The following is a 22577-nucleotide window of genomic DNA, read 5'->3' as shown; positions in this document are numbered from 1 at the left end:
TCTCTTCCTGATGGCTTCATATAGAGCCACTTGTTAATCACAACCACCCATGAAATGCCATCTTAAATACTGGTTTTCCTGCAGTTCAAATGAAGAGCATTTCTATTTTATATGATTTGGTAGGACTACTTAAAGATATTTCTTAAGGAGAAATCTATATAAATGATAGTCTTAAGACTCCTGGAATATTGAAATAACCTATGACATTTGAGAGGCAGGCCTCAGAGATACAGAACATGAAGGGAACAAACAAACTCCACTAAAATATCTAGAATTAATCTCTTTAGGGAATTAAGACAGAGCTTTTTAAAAAATCTATGTGCGAGAAACAAGCAGAGAATATAAGGATAACAGGAAAAAATCAAATAACAGTTAAATAATAAATGAAGACTTGCAAAAGTAATGTGAATAAATCTCAAAGTAAAAGACAACGTAGAAATTAGATCATCAGGACAGAAGGTACATCGTCAAAACAATAATATTTAGAAAAAAGAAAGAGGGGAAAACAGAAATAAGAAGACTTGCAGATTATCACACACGCAAAAATTTTCTCAACTCTGAAGAACATGAATCTCCATTTATTTTATTAAATCCTGAAATAAAAAGGAAAAGCATTGGGGCTGGAGCAATAGCACAGCAGGGAGGGCGTTTGCCTTGCATGTGGCCCACCCGGGTTCGATTCCCAGCACCCCACATGGTCCCCTGAGCACAGCCAGGGGTAATTCCTGAGTGCAGAACCAGGAGGAACCACATGTGCATTGCCGGGTGTGACCCAAAAAGTAAAAAAAAAAAAAAAAAAAAAAAAAAAAAAAAAAAAGAAGGAAAAGGGTTGAAGAGCAGGATCTGTTTCTATATCAGTAAGACTAGAAAACATTTTTTCCGTGGTGGTTAGGATATTCCCTATGCATATTCTTAATAGGAACAGCACTTGCCATGCATTAATGGTAACCACAAGTAAACCAGTGTTACTTTAGTTGGATTCTAGAAAAAAAAATTAACAGCAAAAAATGTTTCATTCTGAATGTGACTCAGCAAAAAAAGCACTTGCTACCACACATGTGTGAAGGCCTGGATTTGATCTCCAACACTGAAATTAAAGTTACCTAGTGAATACGTTCACATTAATTATAAATCATCAAATAGTTTTTCTCTCTTTGTATTTTTCCATCTGATTTATGCTGGTTGCATGGTAGCCTTCAAAAAAAAATCCAGTTTTTAAGGAATCTATACTTTATAGCTCTTTTACACAGAACTAATTCTTGCTTATCCCCAGCTTATCCTTGGAATCCAGTTTTCTTAATGGGCCAGTGTAAAACGGTAACGATGGTATTTTACTGGACAGACTTCAAGACTGAATGAGATCAGGGCTGGGGATAGTAGAGCAGCCAGTGAGCTTCCCTGATATGCAGCTGACTGGGGTTCGGTGTCTGACACCCCATATGTTACTCCAATTTCTGCAAAGAGTAACATCTGAACTCAGGGCCAGGAGTAAGCCGTGAGCTGTGCTGGGTGTGGGACCACCCCACAAAAAAAAGACTGAATAAGGTCAGTGGAGCTTGTATTCAGTTTATTTGGGGTGCAATTCTATGCAAGGAAATTTTTTTTTCTAGAACTGAGCTCTGTGAGATGCGTTCCCATTCCTCTTCTTTTCTCCATAATTTTCCTCTCCCACTTCCTTTTTTATCCAACTTTCAGGTTTTAAATTTTTGTTTATTGTTTTTTTGTTTGTGAGCCACCCTTGGCTGTGCTCAGGGCTTCCTTATTCTTAGCTCTGTGCTTAGGGGTCATTCCTGGCTGACTCAGGGCAACATACAGGGTGCCAGTGATCAAACTCCAGGTCAGCTGTGTGCAAGGCAAGCACCCTGGCCCACTATGCAACTCTCTAAAACTCAAATTTTTTCAGTTTGTTCTATAACCCTATTCTCATACTTGACTCCCAACCCTAAATTAAGACTTATTCAGAGACACTGATTGCCTGAAGCCTTAGGCCTAAGATGGGCATCTTTTATTTCTATCTTGCTCATAATTCAGCCCCTGTCCATATTTTTCAGGGCATAATGGTAAAATTGAATTACTTCCACACAAACTGTAATAGAATTTGCATCTATTGAGTATTTCTTAGAACCTTTATTCTAGGACTTCTTCTGAAGGCTTTCTCATCCTTGAACAGTCCCCCCACCCCCCCCACACAGCCCTAGTGGAGTATCTGCTGTCATTCCCTCTGTGATCCTGGGGCACGTCTCCCTCTGACTCTTTCCACCCACCCATCTCTTCCAGTGCTCTACTTCCTGTGGAGGGGGCCTTCAGAAGAGGACTGTTCACTGTGTCTCTTCAGAGGACAATGAAACTGAAGACCATGACCAATGCATGTGTGACCATGAACCCAAACCTCCAGAGTTCCAGAAATGCAACCAGCAGGCCTGTTGGAAGAGTCCTGGTGAGTGAAGTTGGGGGAATAGGTAGGGTGGCTCAGTGGGAGGGACTTTGGACGCAGGAGTTATGCTGCATGGTACACCCTCTGACTAGCTCTCCTCCTCATTCCTGACTCATGATGCTGTTGAGACCCGTCAGCTCATGGGTGAGCACACTGTTTGGGTTTTTGAATCCAAATTCCTTGAAAGGGTAACTTAATCTAGTTTTCCATATCGAAACAGTTTCACACCAGCACCATAACACACAGAGAGGTGGGATCATTTGCCAAAGGTTTCTGAGAAAACTTTTCTCAAGTGCCCACACGAGCATTGAGTAACCATCTTTATCAATCAAACACTGCTTTTCTGTGATCCAGTTTCATAGAAAGAGACTCTGAGGTACAAATTTATATGCAAAAGATTCATTTAAAAATATGTTCTTTCAGCACTCCCCGGAAGGGAGATGAGTGCTGAAAGTAGACTGTAGACTGAACACGATGGCCACTCAATATCCCTATTGCAAGTCACAACACTCTAAAGGAAAGAGAGAGCAAAAGGGAACGCCCTGCCACAGAGGCGGGGAGGGGGAGGAGAATGGGGTGGGGGTGGTGGAAGAGTTACTGGGATCGTTGGTGGTGGAGAATGGGCACTGGTGGAGGGATAGGTACTGGATCATTGTATAACTGAAACCCAAGCACGAAAGTTTGTAAGTCTACAACTGTACCCCGTGGTGTTTCACTAATAAAAATTAAATGGATAGGGACTGGAGTGATAGCACAGCAGGTAGGGTGTTTGCCTTGCATGCAGCCGACCTGGGTTCGATTCCCAGCATCCCATATGGTCCCCGGAGCACCACCAGGAGTAATTCCTGAGTGAAGAGCCAGAAGTAACCTCTGTGCATGGTCGGGTGTGACCCAAAAAGCAAAAAGCAAAAAAAAAAAAAAATTAAACTAAATTAAAATGAAAAAATTAAATTGATAATTAAAAAAAAGAAGAAGAAAAATAAAAATATGCTCCCTGAAACTGGAGTGGTAGTACAGCGGGTAGGACATTTACCTTGCATGCAGTCGACCTGGGTTTGCATGGGATCCCCAGCATCCCATATGGTCCCCCAAGTACCATCAGGAGTAATTCCTGAGTGCAGAGCCAGGAGTAACACCTGAGCATCGCTGAATGTGACCCAAAAAGGGAAAAAAATGTGTTCCCTGGAGAGACCCACAAAGGGGGTAAGTGAGCATGAAAAAGGAGGAAACCATTCTGAGTGTGAACTCAGACATGTCCTAAGTTTAGCATGTGATACCTCAGAATTGTTCCCTCCTAAACTGGACTTAGACATTCCCACACTCTTCAGCCTTTGGCCAACAAGCCACCTGAGAAGACCACATGTGTGGGATTGGTTGTCTCCATCTGTAGGGACTAGGCTGCTGCACTTCTAATGCGGAACCTCAAAGAGTAGTCTGGATTGGAAATCCTGAATGCAGTGCATCAGGGGTGAGAAGGATATGGGGGTTAGAAGAAAGGGAAGAGGGGGAGAATAGTTTATGAGTGTCATGTACAATGAAGGTCTCTCTCACTGACCTAAGGGTTATTTTCAGAAGCCATTTCAAAGAATCTTTAGTCTTCCTTTATTTTACAACTCAAATTGTGCTCTCTGGAGCGGCTGTATTAGCATCAACTTGAAGCATCTTAGGGAACTCCTGGATCTCAATGCTCATCCATATCTTACAGAATCTGCATCTACATTTAAATAAGATCCTCGGGTGATTTAGGTGCACATTTAAGTTCTATTGCACACCACGAGGCCAATTTGAGACCTTCTTCCTTAATGCCATCTCATCACCTTCTATGGCACCATCATTTTTAAATAGCGAGGCTATAAATTCTCTTTTGTGTGGTGCTAAATTTTTTTTTATAATTGATGTAACAACTTAGTCTTGGTTGACCCCACCAAGTGTTACAACTTGATATTTTTAAATGATATGTACAATGTCGTCTCTGTTTTATTGCTGGACAGTGCTGTCTTCAATAATAAATACTGTATTTCAGTAATCAAAAATGCATTACTGGTACTTTTCATCTTGAAATGTCACACAGTAGAGCTGATGGCTAATAGTGGCTGGCAAAGGATATAAATATCAATGAATTCCACTTCCTAACAATTACCAGGGCAATGAAGTTATCTACTGGTAAACCAGGCTTAGTAACATAGAAACAACAAGAAAAAGCAGCTGCAAGAAATTTCTTGGTCAAAGAGCCCATCTTAATGGCTCCTATGCCTTCTAAATTGCCCTCACTCATTTTGCCCTCATTTAATGCCCTGAATCTTATAGAGCCAGCTATTAGAATAAATACATCCTTTGACTAACTACACGATTGAATTTGAATTCATATAATGCTTCCTTCCTGAGGCCATTTTGCTTCCTTTAAATCATTAATGACTTAAAATATAAATTATTATTTTCATAGTTGGGACTAAAAGACCTATTCCAAGTATCTGAGTTAAAATAAACATAAAGTAAATGCATCATGTTTAGAGAATATTACCTGTGTTCCAGCATTACTGTTAAACATGCATCTCTGGGTTATTGCTTGGGGGTTTGAAAGGTAGAGATGGCAAGAAAAAGAAAATTAATAGTACAGTTCTTAGACCAAATATTAATAGATTAAATTTTAATCCAGAAATTTTCTACTGAAAGATGTTCTTCCAGGTATATAATAATGTCTTCTATTCATTAATTCAGCAAACATGACTGATCACAAGCTATACATGCCAGGCAAGACTAAAAGCTGATGTTTTAGAAATGAATTTAGAAATGAATTTTTTCATAAAAAATTTTATGAAAATTGTTCACCATATTGAAATTGTTTTTCAACTTTCTCTTGTGGTTCAGATATTATCCTTTCATCCTAGATACAACCAACAACAAGGAAATAAATTTATCACAGTCTCTTTAAATCTCCAAGTATAGTTTCTGTTGAACAGAGACAAACTGGTATGGCCTCTCCAAGCTGTCCCTAATTAGAAGCATTGTATGTGCTTTGGCTGGAATCCAATTGGCTGATGCAAACAATAAGAACATTTTATTCTACAACAATAAGGAGAACTGGTACAATTAAGCCATGCCTGGGGTGTTAGCCTTGTAGTCATTGTCTAAACAATTCTAAACATGGCCTAGAGCAACTTCTCCCAGTAGAGGCCACTCCATTCTTCTGGCAAGTTCCTCACTCTTAAATTGCACCCAAGCAGGTTTCCAGGCCTCATAAGATCACTGAAAATCAGGAATTAGTATCTCCTGATTCTCAAGATCAATCAAGGATCGACCCCCATCCCTTTTTCTGGTTTTCCGGTTTTAGATGCCAACCTAACCTGACAAGTGGAACCTGTGTTGAGCACTCTAAGGACTTCTGGCCTTAGAGCTTGGTCCAAGTGATCCTCTTTTCAATCCAGCATCAGCTCAAGAAATCTGTTTTCTTTGCTGATTGGGCTTTAGTGGCACCAATTGAGGCAGCATTGAAATTCGAGCATCACCATCTACATTGGGTCAGTTACTAAGCTTCTCTGGAACCCTGTTTTTTTTTAAAAAATAAATATACCATTAAGGTATATTGATCTATATGGTATATTGATATATATGATCTATAGATAATATTTATCTTTATATAGAGATCTTATATATCTTATATATATACCTATTAATATATATTGATCTATAAGGTTTATTGGTATATATGAAGATCAGTTTTTGTTGTAAATATCAGGCACATTGACTATTATGTGGTAAACACTTAATAATAAGTCATATTTATTACTGATCTCATGGGAGATTGGGTAATTTTTCCTTAGGGTTAGTGTAACAAACTTCCACATTCTAAGTGGCTCCAAAGAACAAAATCTTATTCTCTTATAGTTCCTGGACGCTAGAAAACCCAAAGTAAAACCATATGTGTGTGCTCTCTCCTCTCTATTCTCTTCTCTCTTTGTCCCCAATTTCCACTCTCCATTTTTCTTTTATCTTTTCTCCCTCTATGTCTTGTCTCCTATTCTTTAGTCTCCCCTATCCTTCTCCCCTCCTAAAACCACAACCTTGCCCCCCCTCACAGTTTTTGGTGTTTGATACAATCTTAGCTTTCCTTGACTTGTAACTACATAACTCCAATCTCTACTTCCAACATCATAATATTGGGGAAGGAGCAATAGTACAGTGGGTTGGGTGCTTGCCTTGATATGAGTGATGGAAGTTAAATCCCCAACATTTCATATGGTCTCCAGGAGTGACTCTTGACCACAAAGCCAAGAGTAAGCCCTGAGCATCACTGGTTGTGACCTCAAAACAAAAACCAACATCATAACATTATCTTTCCTGGGTGTGTCTGCCCTTATGGGGTTTCTCTTTACTGTATCTCTTCTAGGGACACAGTCATGTTGAAGTGCGGTTATACCCTGCTAATCTTAATTTTCATCCAAATTGCATCTACCAAGAAGTATTTTTAAGTAAGATCATAGAAGTACCTTTACCATAGATATTGGTGGTTAGGACTTCAACTTTGGGGAATATGTAAATTTTGAAAGATACAAACTCACAACAGGTAAAGGCCCTCCCGTTGATCGTCGATTTGCTCGAGCGGGCCCAGTAATGTCTCCATTGGAGACTTTGTTGTTACTGTGTTTGGCATGTCGAATACGTCACGGGGAGCTTGCCAGGCTCTGCTGTGTGGTCGAGATACTCTCGGTAGCTTGCCGGGCTCTCCAAGAGGGGCGGAGGAATCGAACTCGGGTCGGCCATGTTGGCTGCGTGCAAGGCAAATGCCCTATCGCTGTGCTATTGCTCCAGCCCAACTCACAACAGGTGAAGAAAAATATGGGGAACCTCTATGAAGCTATTTCTGTAATGGAAAACACTCTTGAAAGCAATCACATTTTAAAAGACTCCAATTTATTTGTAGAACAGTTCAGGATAGAATGTAGTTCTATGTTTGCACAAATATGCAACAATAATACAAATTGGGATAGAGGAATCCCTTTATCCCAACATGGCCAAACAAGCTTGGAGAAGAGATCCAATACAAGCTAAATGTGTGCACTGCCTCATCTTCCTTCTTTTCTTCACCTGCACTTCCCCCATTTTTTTTTTTGGTTGGGGTGGTTGTGGGGAGTCACATGCATTGGTGCTCGGGGCATATTCCTGGATCTATGTTCAGGGACAACTCCTGATGGTAACAGGAATTCGAACTGGTATGTTGGTAAGATGCAAGGCACATGCCTTAAATCCTGTAATATCTCTCAGATCTCCACTTCCCCTTTTGGCTTGTTGCTATTGGAGTGTGAAGGATCACTTACGCTTGGTTTGGTGCTCACACTTTTATGGCAGCAAGTCAGGGATCACACCAGTAGTGCCAGGAACTAAAGTCAAAGCCTCACACATGCAAGGCAGGCATTCTCAGCTGAACCAAGCCCTGCCTTCTGTCTTTACTAAAGTAACCGCAGGGCACCTACATACTAGTGGCAGATAATCTATGGTTCAAAGGGCTGGCCTCCATGTACCATCTTTATCCACTATTGACAAGGCTTAAGGTCAACCTGAGGCAGTGAAGCAGCCTTCCTTCCCCCATGCCTACAACTGCGCTGCTGGGCCTTTCCAAGCAGAAATCCCTTGGAATCTGTGCTTGTTCTGAACTATAGCCCATGTGATGCACAGTCGAGGCCCCATGGCTCTGTCCACTGCCCTGAGGGGCATCCAAAGACCTCAACTTCCTATCCCACAATTGGAAGACTCAGCTGAAACACATGATTTTCTCAAACATAAGGTCATGTAAGGAAGTTTCTTGGGATAATAGAATAGATTGATATTTCTAATAGGCTTTAAGAAGAGCCTGAAGAGGAAAGACATCAGCAATGAAGAGCTTTTGTATTCTAGGAACATTATCAGTTGTCTCTCCAAATCACTTAAAACATGCAGACAAAATAGAGTTCTGAGTGCTAAGAGAAGACATTTATTTCTTCACAAAAAGACATGGGAATGATGAGTTCTTTGATAATAAAAAGCATTCTGAGCCTTCCTGTCCCAATGATGAGAAAGTTGTACAGAACAAAACTGCTGCCCCAGGCTTGGGTTCACAGGAATATCACCTCCAAATGTTTCCACTGTCACCCACAGTTTTGTTTGCATAGGACAGTAGCCTATTTGTGGAAAAAACTTCTCTTCAACACTCTTCAAATCTTTTCTGTGAAAGAAATGGAAAGACAATCAGAGCTCTTACAGGCAGCCAAGCAAAGTTTACGACAATTTTGCTCTCTAGAAAAACCTATTATATGGGGACTAATTGAATTCCTTCCAGACCAGTGGTACACACACACATACACACACACACACACACACACACACACACACGAAAGACAAAAACCCAGAGGGGGAGTCCCTAAGCAACATAGTCTAATTATTTGCTTCATGTATAAGCAAAAACAAAGCAGGTCCAAAAAATATAAGTTTATTAGAGTAAACCAAGAATAAGAGTCCGAGGGACAGATTGCACATTGACTGTCAGAACTATTGGTTTCTAATGTCTCCGTCCATGGTTTGTTTCTGAGGAAAGGAACATTTTCTGTATCTGTAGCCTTCAAGGTTACACCATGCTTAGTTGGTGAGTTGGCTGTATGGGTGATTGCTTGGCATCCTATATGGTATCCCTTTAGTATGCCATGAGCTCTGCGGGTATCATTTCTTGTGTTCAGATCTGGCTGTACTGATTATCATCTGGATAACATTGTCCAAGTTCCTGACATCTCAGGGCCTTCCATTTCTCATTTGTAATCTTTTGCCGACAGTACCATTGTATAGATGAAACACGATGAAGCAAGGAAAGCATTGCATGCAACTCTTACATAGTAATACTGCATAGAAGAACCATGCTGCTAAATACGGGCTATAAAAATTACAAGCACGTTAGGTTGTTTTGCTAGTATCTACAGATTAACTCAAGTTCCACTGATCTAACCTGGCTCTAGTTGGCCTTCAATACAAGCTGTCAGTTGTTCTAGACCTGCTCTTCATCCTTGATTCTGTGGCTGCACAAACCAGATTTCTTCTTATGGAAACAGCAGGAGACTTATTCTCCTGCACCTTCCAAGGACCCGGAGGAATTGTGTCTATTAACATTCCTTTATCCAAAGTAAGTCATAGTATGAAACCCAAGTCTCAGGAGTAAGGAAAAACTTTACGCCCTGTAGACAAATATGGTTGGAATGAGGATGTATAATGCTGCTACTAGGGTGAAGAATTGTGATGTTTTAGTCATTTTAATGCAAATACTTTGCACCATGTCTGATGCATAGTAAATGCTCAGCAAATGTCATGTTTTACTGTGAATTATATGACTCCACAGACTCTCACTCATGAATAATGGGCCGGGTTTTTGTTTGTTTGTTTTGGGGGGGCCACACCCAATCATGCTCAGGAGTTGCTTCTGGACTCTGCACTCAGGAATTACTCCTGGCAATGTTCAGGGGACTGTGTAGAATGCCGGGAGTCAAATCTGATATCTACATGTAAGAAAAAAGTCATAGTTGCTGTACAATTGCTCTAATCCTAATAATGGACCTTTTCTTAAGAGAAATATAAAGTCTTTCATTAGTATATGCACTAATTCACTTACCAAAGGTAGTGTTTAATTGGTTTTCCCATTTTTTCTCCTACAGATTTGCTTTGCACCAAGGACAAGTTATCAGTCAGTTTCTGCCAGACTCTCAGAAGCATGAGGAGATGTTCTGTGCCTACTGTGAGGGCTCAGTGCTGCTTCACATGTTCCCAGACACCCATCCACAGCCACAGGTCAAGGAAACAGCCGTTGCTCAGCAATTCCAAAGCACTCTAACTTTAGACCAATGCTCTTCCCACCCCGGACTGCAGCACCCCGCTGACCCTGGCGTGCCTCAGCTCGGGACACCTTCACTGAGACTTTACTCTATTTCAGGCCCAACTTTGGGTCATCAAAAACAGAAGCCGATATATTCCTTTAGCCATTTATGTCCTACACAGGAGACAGGAGACTACTACTTGCTGCTCCCAAATAGGAAAGTAAAACATCCAGGAGAATTGGGCACCCTTGGAATCAGCTCTGGGAAAGATGACAAATTAGGAAAGTTGGTAAAAATAATGTGTGTGCGTGTGTCTGTGTGTGTGTGGGGGGGGGGGGGCAATGCCAGGGATAGAGCCTGAGCCTCTTGCATGCAAAGACATACCCAATAGCAATTTGAGCGTTCTCCTCTGCTTCCATCTGTGTCTCTCCCCCAACTCCCCACCTTAAAGAACAAACCATCAAAGAGACCACATTTTCCCAGACTACCTCAAAAATATCAAGAAATAGGAAGACTCCCATGTCTACCTGGAGACATTAGAATAAAAAGGAAACAGCCAACAATATAAATTTACTAGACCTGAAGAATTTAGATTACTTCTGTGGAAAACATTTCTTCATGTCTTAAAAGCAATTTCTACAAAAACTTAAAAACAAATGAACATTTATCTACATCTTGCTGGGAATGTGGACCTTTATTCTTTCCATTTTTCTAGCAGCTGATCACCCTTTCCAGAAAAAGGAAATGCATCTTTCTGATTCACTTTTCCTCTTCAGCAGGGTTTTTGCCTAAGCCACATAGCTCAGAAATGTTACCGGGTTCAGGGTGGCCTCCTAACCTCCAAACCCAGGTTGAAAAATAGAACTCTGGATTAAAATATTTTTAATAACCTAGTAAATGAGGGCCAGAGCAATAGTCCAGAGGGTAAGACACCCCATATGGTTCTCTGAATCCAGTCAAGAGTGATCCCTGAGCACAGAGCCAGGAATAAGACCTATGCAACCTGGGCGTGGCTTCAACACAAACGGGGACCTAATAAATGTATATTAACTCCAATAATTTCTAGAGAATGAAACTTCTCAACAGTGAGGGAAAGATGTTCTGTTCCCCAGTGCTTACTTTTTAGGGTGTCCTTTCTTACAGGAACAGGCAAGTTGGAGAAGTCCTAAATACTGAAATGAGTGTTTGAATGCTTTTTATAGATTATCCCCCCCCCATCAGAAGGGCTTGCAAATTTAGGGCAAAGTTGCTGGTTGCTGAAGGGGAGGCTCGGTCATGAGTGGAACCCAGAGCAAGAGGATTGGTGTATGGATAGAGGACCCAAAGGAATAGATGCTCAGACCAGCTCCTCACAGAAGGGAATGATACAGATCTCATGTGAGGGGGGCAGGTTTCCAGTCTCATGCATAGGTACAGTTAGAAATCACCCTGTCCCATCATTCCCTTCAGTTGTTTATTCGCTCAGCAGAATGGTGCTATTGAAAAATGGTGCTAATATCCAGACACTGGCAGAATATAAACATATCCAGACATATAAACACATGGGAAAATCCATATGTCTTCATCTTCTGTTCAGTGTCAAATGGTGTTGCTGGCAAAGGCCAGTTAGATATCTTAGATACCAGAATCTGAAAATTTTTATATCACGTGCTTATTTTTTTTTCAAACCATTAATGAATATTTTTCTGGTAAATTCCTGTGGATTCAAAATGCTGAGGTTAGGATTAAACTAAAAGTATATTAGAAAAATGAGGAGAGAAGGATATGTTTACTTAAAGCCAGAGATTATATTTCTAGATAATGACTGTATTCTTGTGTTCCCTGTCCTTTAAGAATAAACATTGCTAGCTGATGGCCAACATTGATAAAATAATAGTTTTAGACAGAAGGTGCTTAAATTATCAGTATATACACAAAAGAAAACCATATTTTTTTTCTAATAAGATCACTTGCAAAGACTGTCCTTGGAGTGTAGTATACAGTTTTGAGGAGGATCCATTTAGTGAGAAAATTGATTGAAGTTAAACTAATACTGTGCTACACAGCATCTTTTGTGTCCTGAGACTTAGATGTAAATAACCTGTTTTACAGAACTCAGGAGCAAACCCATATTTCTACTGGCAAGATTTCTCCTTTTCTCAATTGCAGGTTATTGGTCCCTACTCACTCATTGTTGACATTTGCTTTCTGTAGTGAAGTTGTGTCAAAAGATTTGTAAAGTCTATATCTCTTCCTTCTGAATCCCAGTATTAAGATAGCACTTGATATTGGAGTGATCTGACATAGTGGTTGTTGCCTAGATAATCACTCAGCTGTGAATTGTCACAGTTGTTACAGAATAGCATCAGTGGTGCCTGGGCTTAATGAATGGGTCCCTATGCCTGCAACATGAGGTAGATGTCAGTTTCACAAGGATTTCAATAGTGTCTGCACCATTTGGATGCACTGGGAGGCCACGCTTAAGTAACTTTGTTTTATTTTATCCATGGCTTGCTTTCTTCCTGTCCTGAACCAACAAGTGAGAAATGGAGTAAGAGACACACTGGATTCACATCTACCATGAACCAATGACAGCCGTAGGGCATGGTGCTTACAACGTGTAGGTTCTCAAAGTCCATTCTGTTTACATTTCCCTTCATAGAGGTAGGGAAGTTCTTTTCTGAGAAGTTGTGTGTTGTTTGTGAACATAAGAGAGCAATATTTAAGAAGCCTTTTAGTAAACAGCTTTCTAAGATAGGTAATCATTTTGTAACACAATTGCCTCTTAATCAGAAAGATTTGTTTTATGATGGATTTTCTTGCATAAGACCACACTTCCCTTCAATCTCCTGAGACATCCAAGATGTCATAGCATCCCATTATGATGCTTCCAAGTATTTCGTGACTTTTTAATGACCTTTATTGACTTTCTAAAACATATTTGAAGCATATCCTGTTGTTTCTTATCATAATTTCCCATTTGATTAGCTAAAATCTTCCAAACTTTGAAAGTTAGACATTGCTACCCAGAGATTGCAGGTCTTAGCTCTTCTCCCTTTTACTTGAAGATGAAACCCTGGGGACATACATTGGGTGCTTAGTGCATAAATGATTTACTTTCAATAGACAGACCATATGAACTGCGTGGTGCTATAACTTTGCCTATATATTTGATAATACTCTTTGTTTTTATAGTGCTAACTCAAGTATTATTGTTAGTAGTATTATTGTAAGTTGCATCATTTACAGATCCGTGGTTGGAGAAGCACAATTCTGCTTACCACTGTTTTCCAAAGGGTTTGTATTATGTACATGATCCTACCCATCACCTTGTATCTTCGTGCTGCTTTGCCAGGTCCAGCCTCCTTGAGGGGTATCTTAGCAGGTACCTCAGTATTTAAAACCAGATTTAATCCAAACTGTTAATGGAATGGCAGCAATAAATTGCCAGACTCATTGAAGTTTGCCTGTGATTCATTTACCCCTGTTGTGAGACTCCCTGCTCCCCTCTCTGCCACCAGTGTTACCCTGGAACTTAGCAACCTGGATGATGTCAAATTCTTCCTCCCACACTCCTTGAAGATTCCCTTCTGTTCTACCCACAGATCAGCGTGTTGGCAGATGAATCACATCCCAGCTAAGGTAAAACATCAGTAGTATGAATGACTATGCAGCAACCTGCACACTCTACCAGGAGACAATCTAAAGTGATGCCTTAAATTTCTCCACTCAGAAGATCCATTATATTCAGAATTACAGCACTACAGCACACAGAACAACAACTCCCTTATGTATCCAAAATGTATACATAATAGTTAAGAGGCAGTAACTAACTCTAGTTGAATGTGCTTTGGCAATCCAATCCTCTTTCAGAAATGGCTCCCAATAAGTATAGGCAACAAAGTAGGATCTTTATGTATGTCCATGTGAAATCTACTCACACAGAATGAGTCAGTAGTGAGTCAAGAGCATTTTCTCAATCCCGCAACACAATCAACCCCTCTCCTCTAACTTAGGGAGAGGTTCTCCCATGGAAGAGCCCAAAGGGGGTGCATTCATATTCTCTGTGATCAGTTCTGCCCTGATATTCTGGGACATGATGACTTATTACAGTCCACTCCCTGAAATCCACTAGCCCTCCCTATCTGTCCTGCTTCTGCATTATGGTCCCTCTCGACAATTCCCCAAAACTCTCCTATTGGTTGGCTCAATTTTTCCTGGCATAGATGGCTGCCGCTGACTTGCTTTTTCCATTCTACCCCTCACCCTACCTCCCTACTCTAACCTGGAGCTAATCATGGGCAGAATTCTAGGTAAAACAGTGATGCCCTTCCAATTTCCACTCTTGCAGCCACATGCTGCATGACCTTTAGCCCATGATTCTGAGAATGGACTTGAGGAATCAATACATAGCCCTTAATACATGGCCCTTAACCAGGTCAGTTTGTTTATGCTGGGCAGAGGTAGAGCAGGAGGTCAATCTCATCAAAGGTTATCAACTGTATTGTTCTCATCACCAGTGCTGCACCCTTGTACCCAAGCAATCTCCCCCATGTGAATGTTTTAAGGACTAGCTCCACTTTATAGTACTCAGACTCTATGGGCCAGGGAGTCAGACAGGATGCAGAGGGATGGCTGGTCACTCCTTGATGTTGAGAAGTGCAAAAACAGCATGACTGGCTTCTTCCAAAGTCCTGCATTAAGAATCCTGGCCCAAAAAAAAGAATCCTGGCCCAACTCTAGCAAGGCTTCTCACAACCTAAGCCCACGGCCCTGAGATGACCCTGCGTCCCTATTGAGTTCCTGTCTGGAAAACCTCAAGTGTGCCAAATGAATTTATTATTTGTTCCAGCCAACTGTTGAGCTTTTATTAAAAACTTACTCTTGTAAATCATTCTTCTATCCTATGAGTGAGAGTACAGCTAGTTTCCAGCTTATATCTCAACAACACAGGAGTGTCGTTTTAAAGGAACTGAGAACTATTTCTTTGAAATGGAATCATCACAAAGGAGGGATTGGGTGCCTGGTGCCAGTCTGGTTGGTGGTTGGGGTTGGGGCGGGGTGCGGTGAGGGGGATGGAAACTTGACTGATAAAGTCTAGGTAGGAATATACATGACCAAAAACATTGAACTTCCTGAACTTCTTGACTCTGCTGGCACCCCTCACACCACTCTCCCTCCTCTCACAAGCACTCCCTTTACAACATCCAGCCAGTGCTGCATAAATTGGAGCTGAGCTCTATTTACACTGGGAACCCTTCCTAGATTTACTGGGAGAGGCTATAGACCCACCTTTCAGTGAAATAAATGCCAAATAGCTGGGCCTGTGACTGAAAACTACAATAGGAACTCAGTTCCCTAAATAATAGAACTTCCTTCTTTGCAGATTCAATATGCACCAAAGTCTACCCATGTGTGGGCTGCTCCCTGGTGGTCAATGTCAGCAAGAAGAAAAGATGGGGTTCCCAGATACTGCCCAGTGGTAGTTCCTACTGAAAAGTAATATCAAGTCTCAACAATAAAGCAGTCCTTGGTAAGAAGATATTAAAGGGAGACAGTGGTGATGCTGATCTGCAGGAATTCTGACTTTCTCCCAGTCAGTTCAAGTAATTTCAAACGGAATCCAATAGATAAAGATACCAGGGACCTGCTTAAGTACAGGGCTGCTCAAAGTGCAGCTAGTTTCCAGCTTATATCTCATTGTAATTTTAATTATGTCTCATTTTAATTTCAGATTACATAAGTTAATGAAGAATAAGATCAAATTAGTTGTGCTATCCCTTTCAAATTGAGAAATAAATTAGTTATGTATGCTGGGGAGTTCACTGACCTTTATTGCCTTTATAATGCACTAAAAAGAACTTTAAGAATAAACACTCCAGAGAGATACTATGATGGGCTTTGCCTTGCACATAGCTGGCTCGGGTTTGATCCTTGACACCGCATATGGTCCCCTAAGCCCCTACAGGAATGATCCTGCCAAGAATAAGCTATAAGTACCAAAGGATATGGCACCAAAACAAGGGAAAGAACAATATTCTTGAGCCAGAGAGATAGTACAGGGGTTAAGACACTTGTTTTGCATGTGACTCACCCTGGTTCCATCTCAGACACCACCAGAAGTTAGTTATCTCAGAGCACCACCAAGTGTAGTCCATCAAAATAAAACTCTTCTTATCTGGTGGTTGGATAGATGAATATCTGAATTCTTCTGAATGGTCATCCACACCTCAGAAGGTGATGAAGAAAGTACAGGCTGACGATTCTTTCCTTTTTATTTAAGAAGGTAAAATTTTAGAAACAAGGGATTTGTGTTTTCAAGGGACTGTCATTTTGTTGGGTGAAAGTTCAGTATAGAAGTTTGGCTGGGATTTCTTAGGGGATAGAAAAATAATCTCTGAGCTGACAGCTTGCTGACTCTATTTGTGCTGTATTATTCCTAAGCCCATATGTATGCATTTTCACAATACATTCCCAGAAGGCCAACTTCCTCCAAACTGCTTGCTTATTGCTCACCAGCTCCAAGACCTCAAATAGGGGTAAATTCACTCCTAACCAAGTAAAAAAAGTTTCTTGCAAGTAACTTGGCAGATGATACCTTAACCCATGTCTAGTTTCCCATGACTTATCCAAGGTCTTTGGTGAACTAGAGTTGTCCACCATAAAGGAACTCTATGAAATAGTGAAAACATAGTGTAGCATGATTCCCTGGTTACACCATCTATTCCCTCTATCACTAATAGTTTTGTTGACTTTATGTACTCAAATAGCACTGTGTTTTAAGCTTCAGTGAACTCAAAGAAATAAGACAAACCCGTACTTTTAAGAGTTTGCTTTCCAGCAGAGAGTGAACAACTAAAAATAAAAGTTATCAACTTTAAAAATAAAAGTTTAAAGCAAACTACAATCAAAGAGCTGATTCAAAGACACCACAAGAAAGAATAGTTGTACATAAGTAATCAGCATAGCGAGTTGTCAGATTTTGAAAGTGAGGTAGAAAGGCAATATAGAAAATTACAGAGCAGGCATTCTTGAACCTTGAGGTTACCAGCTTCTTATAATAAGGGAACCCAGCAGAATTAGTTCTAATAGGCTCTTAGAGCATGCAAAAGTGAAGGAACTCTCAACACTGATTTCGTCTTTTCTTTCATTAAGACTAAAATACATGTTATTTAATTAGTATTAATTAATATGAAATACATTTTAATTGGGCTGGAGTGATAGCACAGCGGGTATGGTGTTTGCCTTGTGTGCAGCCAGCCTGGCCGAGCTGAGTTTGATTCCTCCGCCCCTCTTGGAGAGCCCAGCAAGCTACCGAGAATATCTTGCCCATACAGCAAAGCCTGGCAAGCTACCCATGATGTATTCGACATGCCAAACACAGTAACAATAAGCCTCACAATGGAGACATTACTGAGTCCACTCGAGCAAATTGGTGAACAACAGTAAGACAGTGCTACAGTGCTACATATTAATTTACACAACCCTTGCTGTTTAATGAGACACTAATAATAAATGTGATATAGGAGCAATTCTGTAATCCCACTATACCTAAATTGCCTCAGCACCACACCTATCAAATTGCACAAGTCCAACATTTTCACAAATACTTTGCATTTTACTTAATTCTCCCTATAAATCCTGGCCACAAGACCAAGCAGGTGTGGATACATCAGTTGTGTATTTTTGCCTTAATCTATCCTTTTGCTCTCTATAATACAAACTCTCTCATTTTTTAATTCATTCTCACAATGAAGACAAAGATCTGGTGTTTATATTGAGGCATTTTGCCTCCTGCTCTTCCAATTGGAAAGAGTAAAATCTTGTGTTGACCCAGGATCCACACCTTCCCCTGAATTCTAGGCAATGGATGGACATGGATGGGACAAGTTCCATGCTATGCAACTCAAAGCACCTGGAGTGTAGCCATGGCTTGGAGGAATGCAACTGAAAACCTACAGCTACTTTTTTTCCCTTTTTTAAAGTGGGGGCTTGGACTGCATTCAGAGATCACTCCTGACAGTGCTTGGGGGCCATATGTGATGTCAGAAATCAAACTTGGGTCATTATTGCACACAAGCAAGCACTCTGTCTCTAGATTATCTCTCCAGCCACAACGGCTGCATTTACATTTTAAAAATTCTATCTTCTCCCTTCTAATTGTCCCATATTCAAAGATGCTAATATTCTCAAACTGCAATTCTTTCCACAATTTTCAGAAAGTCATTTAGCTTATTCATTAATCCAGTTTCACTTGAGATTTCCTAGCCATTCTCAGTTGGAACATAAAATTCGAAAAGGGTTTGTTAATGACAGGATGTTTGCTAAGAAATTGGAAAAGAGGGAGGTTGAAAGGAAGAAACAACTCAATACTTCTCCTTAGTAGCTGGAACAAGGAAAAAGGAACACAGAGCTTTAATAAACTTTTCCTGTATCGAAAAATAAAAATCACCATGCTCAAGGCCACTCTCCCCACTCTCAGACAAGCCTTCCCCATGAGTGAATCTGCAGATAATTCAGGTATGCGGAACTTATGACTAAAAATTCCAGGTCCAAGGGAGCCAGGAATGGGTGAACTTCCCCCATCCCTCCCTTTTCCGGCAGCTTGGCAGTCATGCCCACAAGCTGCCTCCCACACCACATAATCTCATCAATGACCATGATCTAGAGACTCAACAATAAATCTCTTGGAAGAGAGCACAGAAGACTATGCCATAGACATGCCTCCAGACCTGTGCCAGGCTGTTTCATCCAGGACAACCCAGAGAGGGGGGAGGGGGAGGTCCCTCCCCAACTGAAAGGAGTGAGCCAGCCCTGGCAGTTGAAAACTTCCAGAACTCAATCGCTGCCATGCTCACAGCTGTTTTTCACACACGCAGATGGGCCTCCCCCGTGAGGCCTCACCCTCTAGTCCTGGATGCGAACCCTTTAGCATGCGGTAGCGAATGCTTTATATCTCATACTTTACATCTCTAATATATCAAGAGTATCAAACCACATTTGATGGGGTTTAAGGTAGAAGGCAACCAATCTTAGGGGGAAATACATTATACAGATAAAAGCACACGAGGCTCAACTTTTAACAACATATTACTAGCTCTTATAGAAGGGCTTAATGGCTCCTGGGTGAAATACAACATCTTTACACATTTTCGTTTAAGCAACCTTTTTTTGGGATCATTTTTAGAGCGTTACTCATAGCAAGCAATACAAAATAAATTATTTTAGTTCATCTTTGGGGGCAGGGTTTGGGATTCAGGATGGAAGCATCCCAAATATGGTGGTGGAAGGTGTAATGGTAGTGGGATTGGTGTTCAAATATTAAATATAATCGAATATTGTGAACAACTTTATCACTTATCACTTAATCACTTAATCCCCGTTATTCATCGATTTTTTCAAGCCGGTGCCAGTAACGTCTCCATTCATCCCGGTTGTGTGCTAGCGTAGCCCAATGGTATCTGTTCGTTCTAGGAACATGCAGAGCCTCAAACCGATCATTTAGGGTCTTGACGAAGAAGTCTGACCATCTTGTAGGTGGGCGTCCACGTGATCTTTTGATGTCCCGTGGAATCCAATCAGTAATGGCTCTAGTCCAGCGGTTGTCTGTAAACCTCATTACATGTCCAGCCCATCTGATTTTTGATGTCTTGGCAAATGAGACAGCGTCCCTGATTCTTGAGCGTTGACGAAGATCAGAACTCCGGATTCTATCTCTCATTTGAGTGAATCATGATATTCCAAGCATAGTTCTTTCGATTCCTCTTTGAGAGACCCGAATAGCGTTCTCATCCCATTTTCGAACAACTTTATAAAAATTAAAAATTTTTAAACATTAAAATCTTATGTTACCTGAAAAAAATATCACAGAATAATGAAATCTATCTGTGGATTTATTATCTTACATAATGCCATACCATAACTTACCTTAAGTAATATCCATGGTATGATATTACCTTGTTATTGTATGGATATTACCTTAAGCATGGTATCAGATATGGCCAGATAGATATGGCTTTGGCAGTAGATGTATCTTGGAGGGATATTATAACATGCCAATTCCAATATTTGAGCTTAGTAATGCCAAAACTTCTTAAATTATATTCAGTTGGTTCAGGAGTGTTAGTCCATTCAGTTTCCTATAACACAGACAATGAAGATCGTGGTAACAAGTATCTATTTGAAGAAAGATCATCTATTAATGTCCTTAATCCAGATTCATTTGATTTGATTATTTGCAAGGAAAGTGTTTCAAGGAAAAAAAGTTAGAAAAAAACATAAATTTTTCTACTTTAGGTTATTCACTTCTAATTGGTGACAGGCTCACCATTATCTAACTTTGGTATGAATTCATGGAACACTGACAAATTTTGTGGTCATTTCCCTAATCAAAACAATTAGAGTTGGAAATGGAAATTTCATTTAGTCATGCCAACCTGGGAAAGCCAGCTGAGACCAATTGACAAATTGATTTCTCGATGGGGGAAACATGAGGAGAGCTGCCAGTTGTTCTTTGTAGTAACTAGAAGAGAAGGAGATTTTTTAAAAAATAGGCTTTCTCACACTTTCCAAAAAAATTATATATATATACATATATTCCCCATTCTACTATCACCACTGACTGATTCTTATAGAACTCCTGGAAATACTCATGGAACTCATGGAAATATAATACTCAAGGAATATAAAATACTCCTGGAAATATGACAAGTTGGCATTATAGTTTATGTATCAAATGCCTGTGAGCTTGGTTACTATAAGTCAATTTATCTAACGGTCACGGTCCTCCTGTTGTTCATCGATTTGCTCGAGCGGGCCCAGTAACGTCTCCATCATGAGACTTGTTACTGTGTTTGGCATATCGAATACGTCACGGGTAGCTTGCCAGGCTCTGCCGTGCTGGCGAGATACTCTTGGTAGCTTGCTGGGCTCTCCGAGAGGGGTGGAGGAATTGAACACTGGTCGGCCATGTCGGCCGCTTGTAAGGCAGACACCCTACCGCTGTGCTCAAACAAAATTCCATTTTAGAAACTGCCAAACTAAAGATCAGCCCTTGGCCATGACTGACCCAGCCCCCAGCATGCCACCTCTGAAGGTGTACCATCCATGGTGCCCTCAGTCTTCTGCTCTACCTGACCTCGTTTTGAAAGAAACTCAAAGGTACCAGGCCTGACTTAGGCAAAACAGCAGGACCCAGGTCCATCCGGAGTGTTGTATAGCAGGTGGGGCTTTTGATTTGAATGTGGCTGAATTGAGTTTGATCCCCTATATCCCTGAGCACAGAGCCAAGTAAGTCCTGAGCACATCTGGGCATGGCCCCAACCCAAAACCAAATAAACAAACAAACAAAAACCCCAAATAAAAAGGAATGGGCCGCAGGGGAAACTCTGAGACCTTGAGGATTTATGTAGGTGCCTCAGTCTTGGCACAGAGCTGGCTTTGTTCTGTTCCCCACAAGAGGGCCCAGGAGAGAGACAGGCAGGAGATTGTGCCCTGTGAGAGTTGCTCCCCCCCCCCCTGAAAATGAACCCCGTATGGGAGCAGAGTAATAGTTGAGCAGGTAGGGCTCTTGCCTTGCACACGGCTGACTCTCGCTTCCATCCCCAGCATCCCACTCAGTCCCCGGAACCCAGGAGTGATCCCTGAGCACCAAAACAGGAGTGAGCCCTAAGCACGGCAATGCATGACCTCTAAAGGGAAATAAAGTCCCAACACCCACCCCCCAAAAAAATAAGACGAAGAAGGAGAAGAAAATGAACCATAAGAGCTCAGGGAGGGAGGTTCCCAGGCTCTTCAATATTTTCAAGAGTGAAATGGTAAAGGTAAAGGTAAAGGCCCTCCCATTGATCGTCGATTTGCTCGAGCGGGCCCAGTAACGTCTCCTTTGGAGACTTTGTTGTTACTGTGTCTGGCATATCCAATACTCTCGGTAGCTAGCCGGGCTCTCCGAGAGGGGCGGAGGAATCGAACTCGGGTCGACCATGTTGGCCACTTGTAAGGCGGACGCCCTACCCTCTGTGCTATCGCTCCAGCCCAGGAGTGAAATGATTAAATAATAAATATAGTTAGATTCAGAGTTGAAAACAGCAGAGTTTATTGAAAAATATAAAAGAATTTTCTCAGCTAGGGAGGGAGGAACTTAGTATAGCAGCGCCTTAAGTTAAATGGGTCATTTGAGGGGGAGGAGGGAGTTATAGGAAAACTTGGGTCTTTATGTTTCTTATCAAGTGACAAGATTGTTACCAAAAATGTGAGAGTCCTATTTGCTGTCAGAGCTGTTTAGTTTAGGGCCTTTTAGGTTATTTATTTCACCATATGCCCAGGTGTTGCCCACT

The 22577-nt window shown here is 41.1% G+C and overlaps 1 protein-coding gene across 2 annotated transcripts in view; it reads left to right on the top strand.

Annotated features, from left to right (window-relative positions):
• The window catches only part of ADAMTS12 (ADAM metallopeptidase with thrombospondin type 1 motif 12), a 312101-nt gene extending 301695 nt beyond the window's left edge, over window positions 1–10406 (top strand). For both annotated transcript variants that reach the window (XM_056112102.1, XM_056112101.1), the window contains 2 exons: window positions 2278–2437; window positions 10105–10406. In XM_056112102.1, the coding sequence (XP_055968077.1) occupies window positions 2278–2437; window positions 10105–10280 (336 nt within the window). In that variant the 3' untranslated portion in view covers window positions 10281–10406. The remainder of the gene's footprint in view (window positions 1–2277; window positions 2438–10104) is intronic.
• Window positions 10407–22577: the final 12171 nt, after the last annotated feature.

The sequence above is a fragment of the Sorex fumeus genome, unplaced genomic scaffold (genome assembly GCF_029834395.1).
Source record: "Sorex fumeus unplaced genomic scaffold, SorFum_2.1 ptg000015l, whole genome shotgun sequence".
Classification (NCBI taxonomy): Eukaryota; Metazoa; Chordata; class Mammalia; order Eulipotyphla; family Soricidae; genus Sorex; species Sorex fumeus.
The sequence above is the reverse complement of the archived record's forward strand: the minus strand, read 5'-3'. Positions and strand labels throughout refer to the sequence as shown.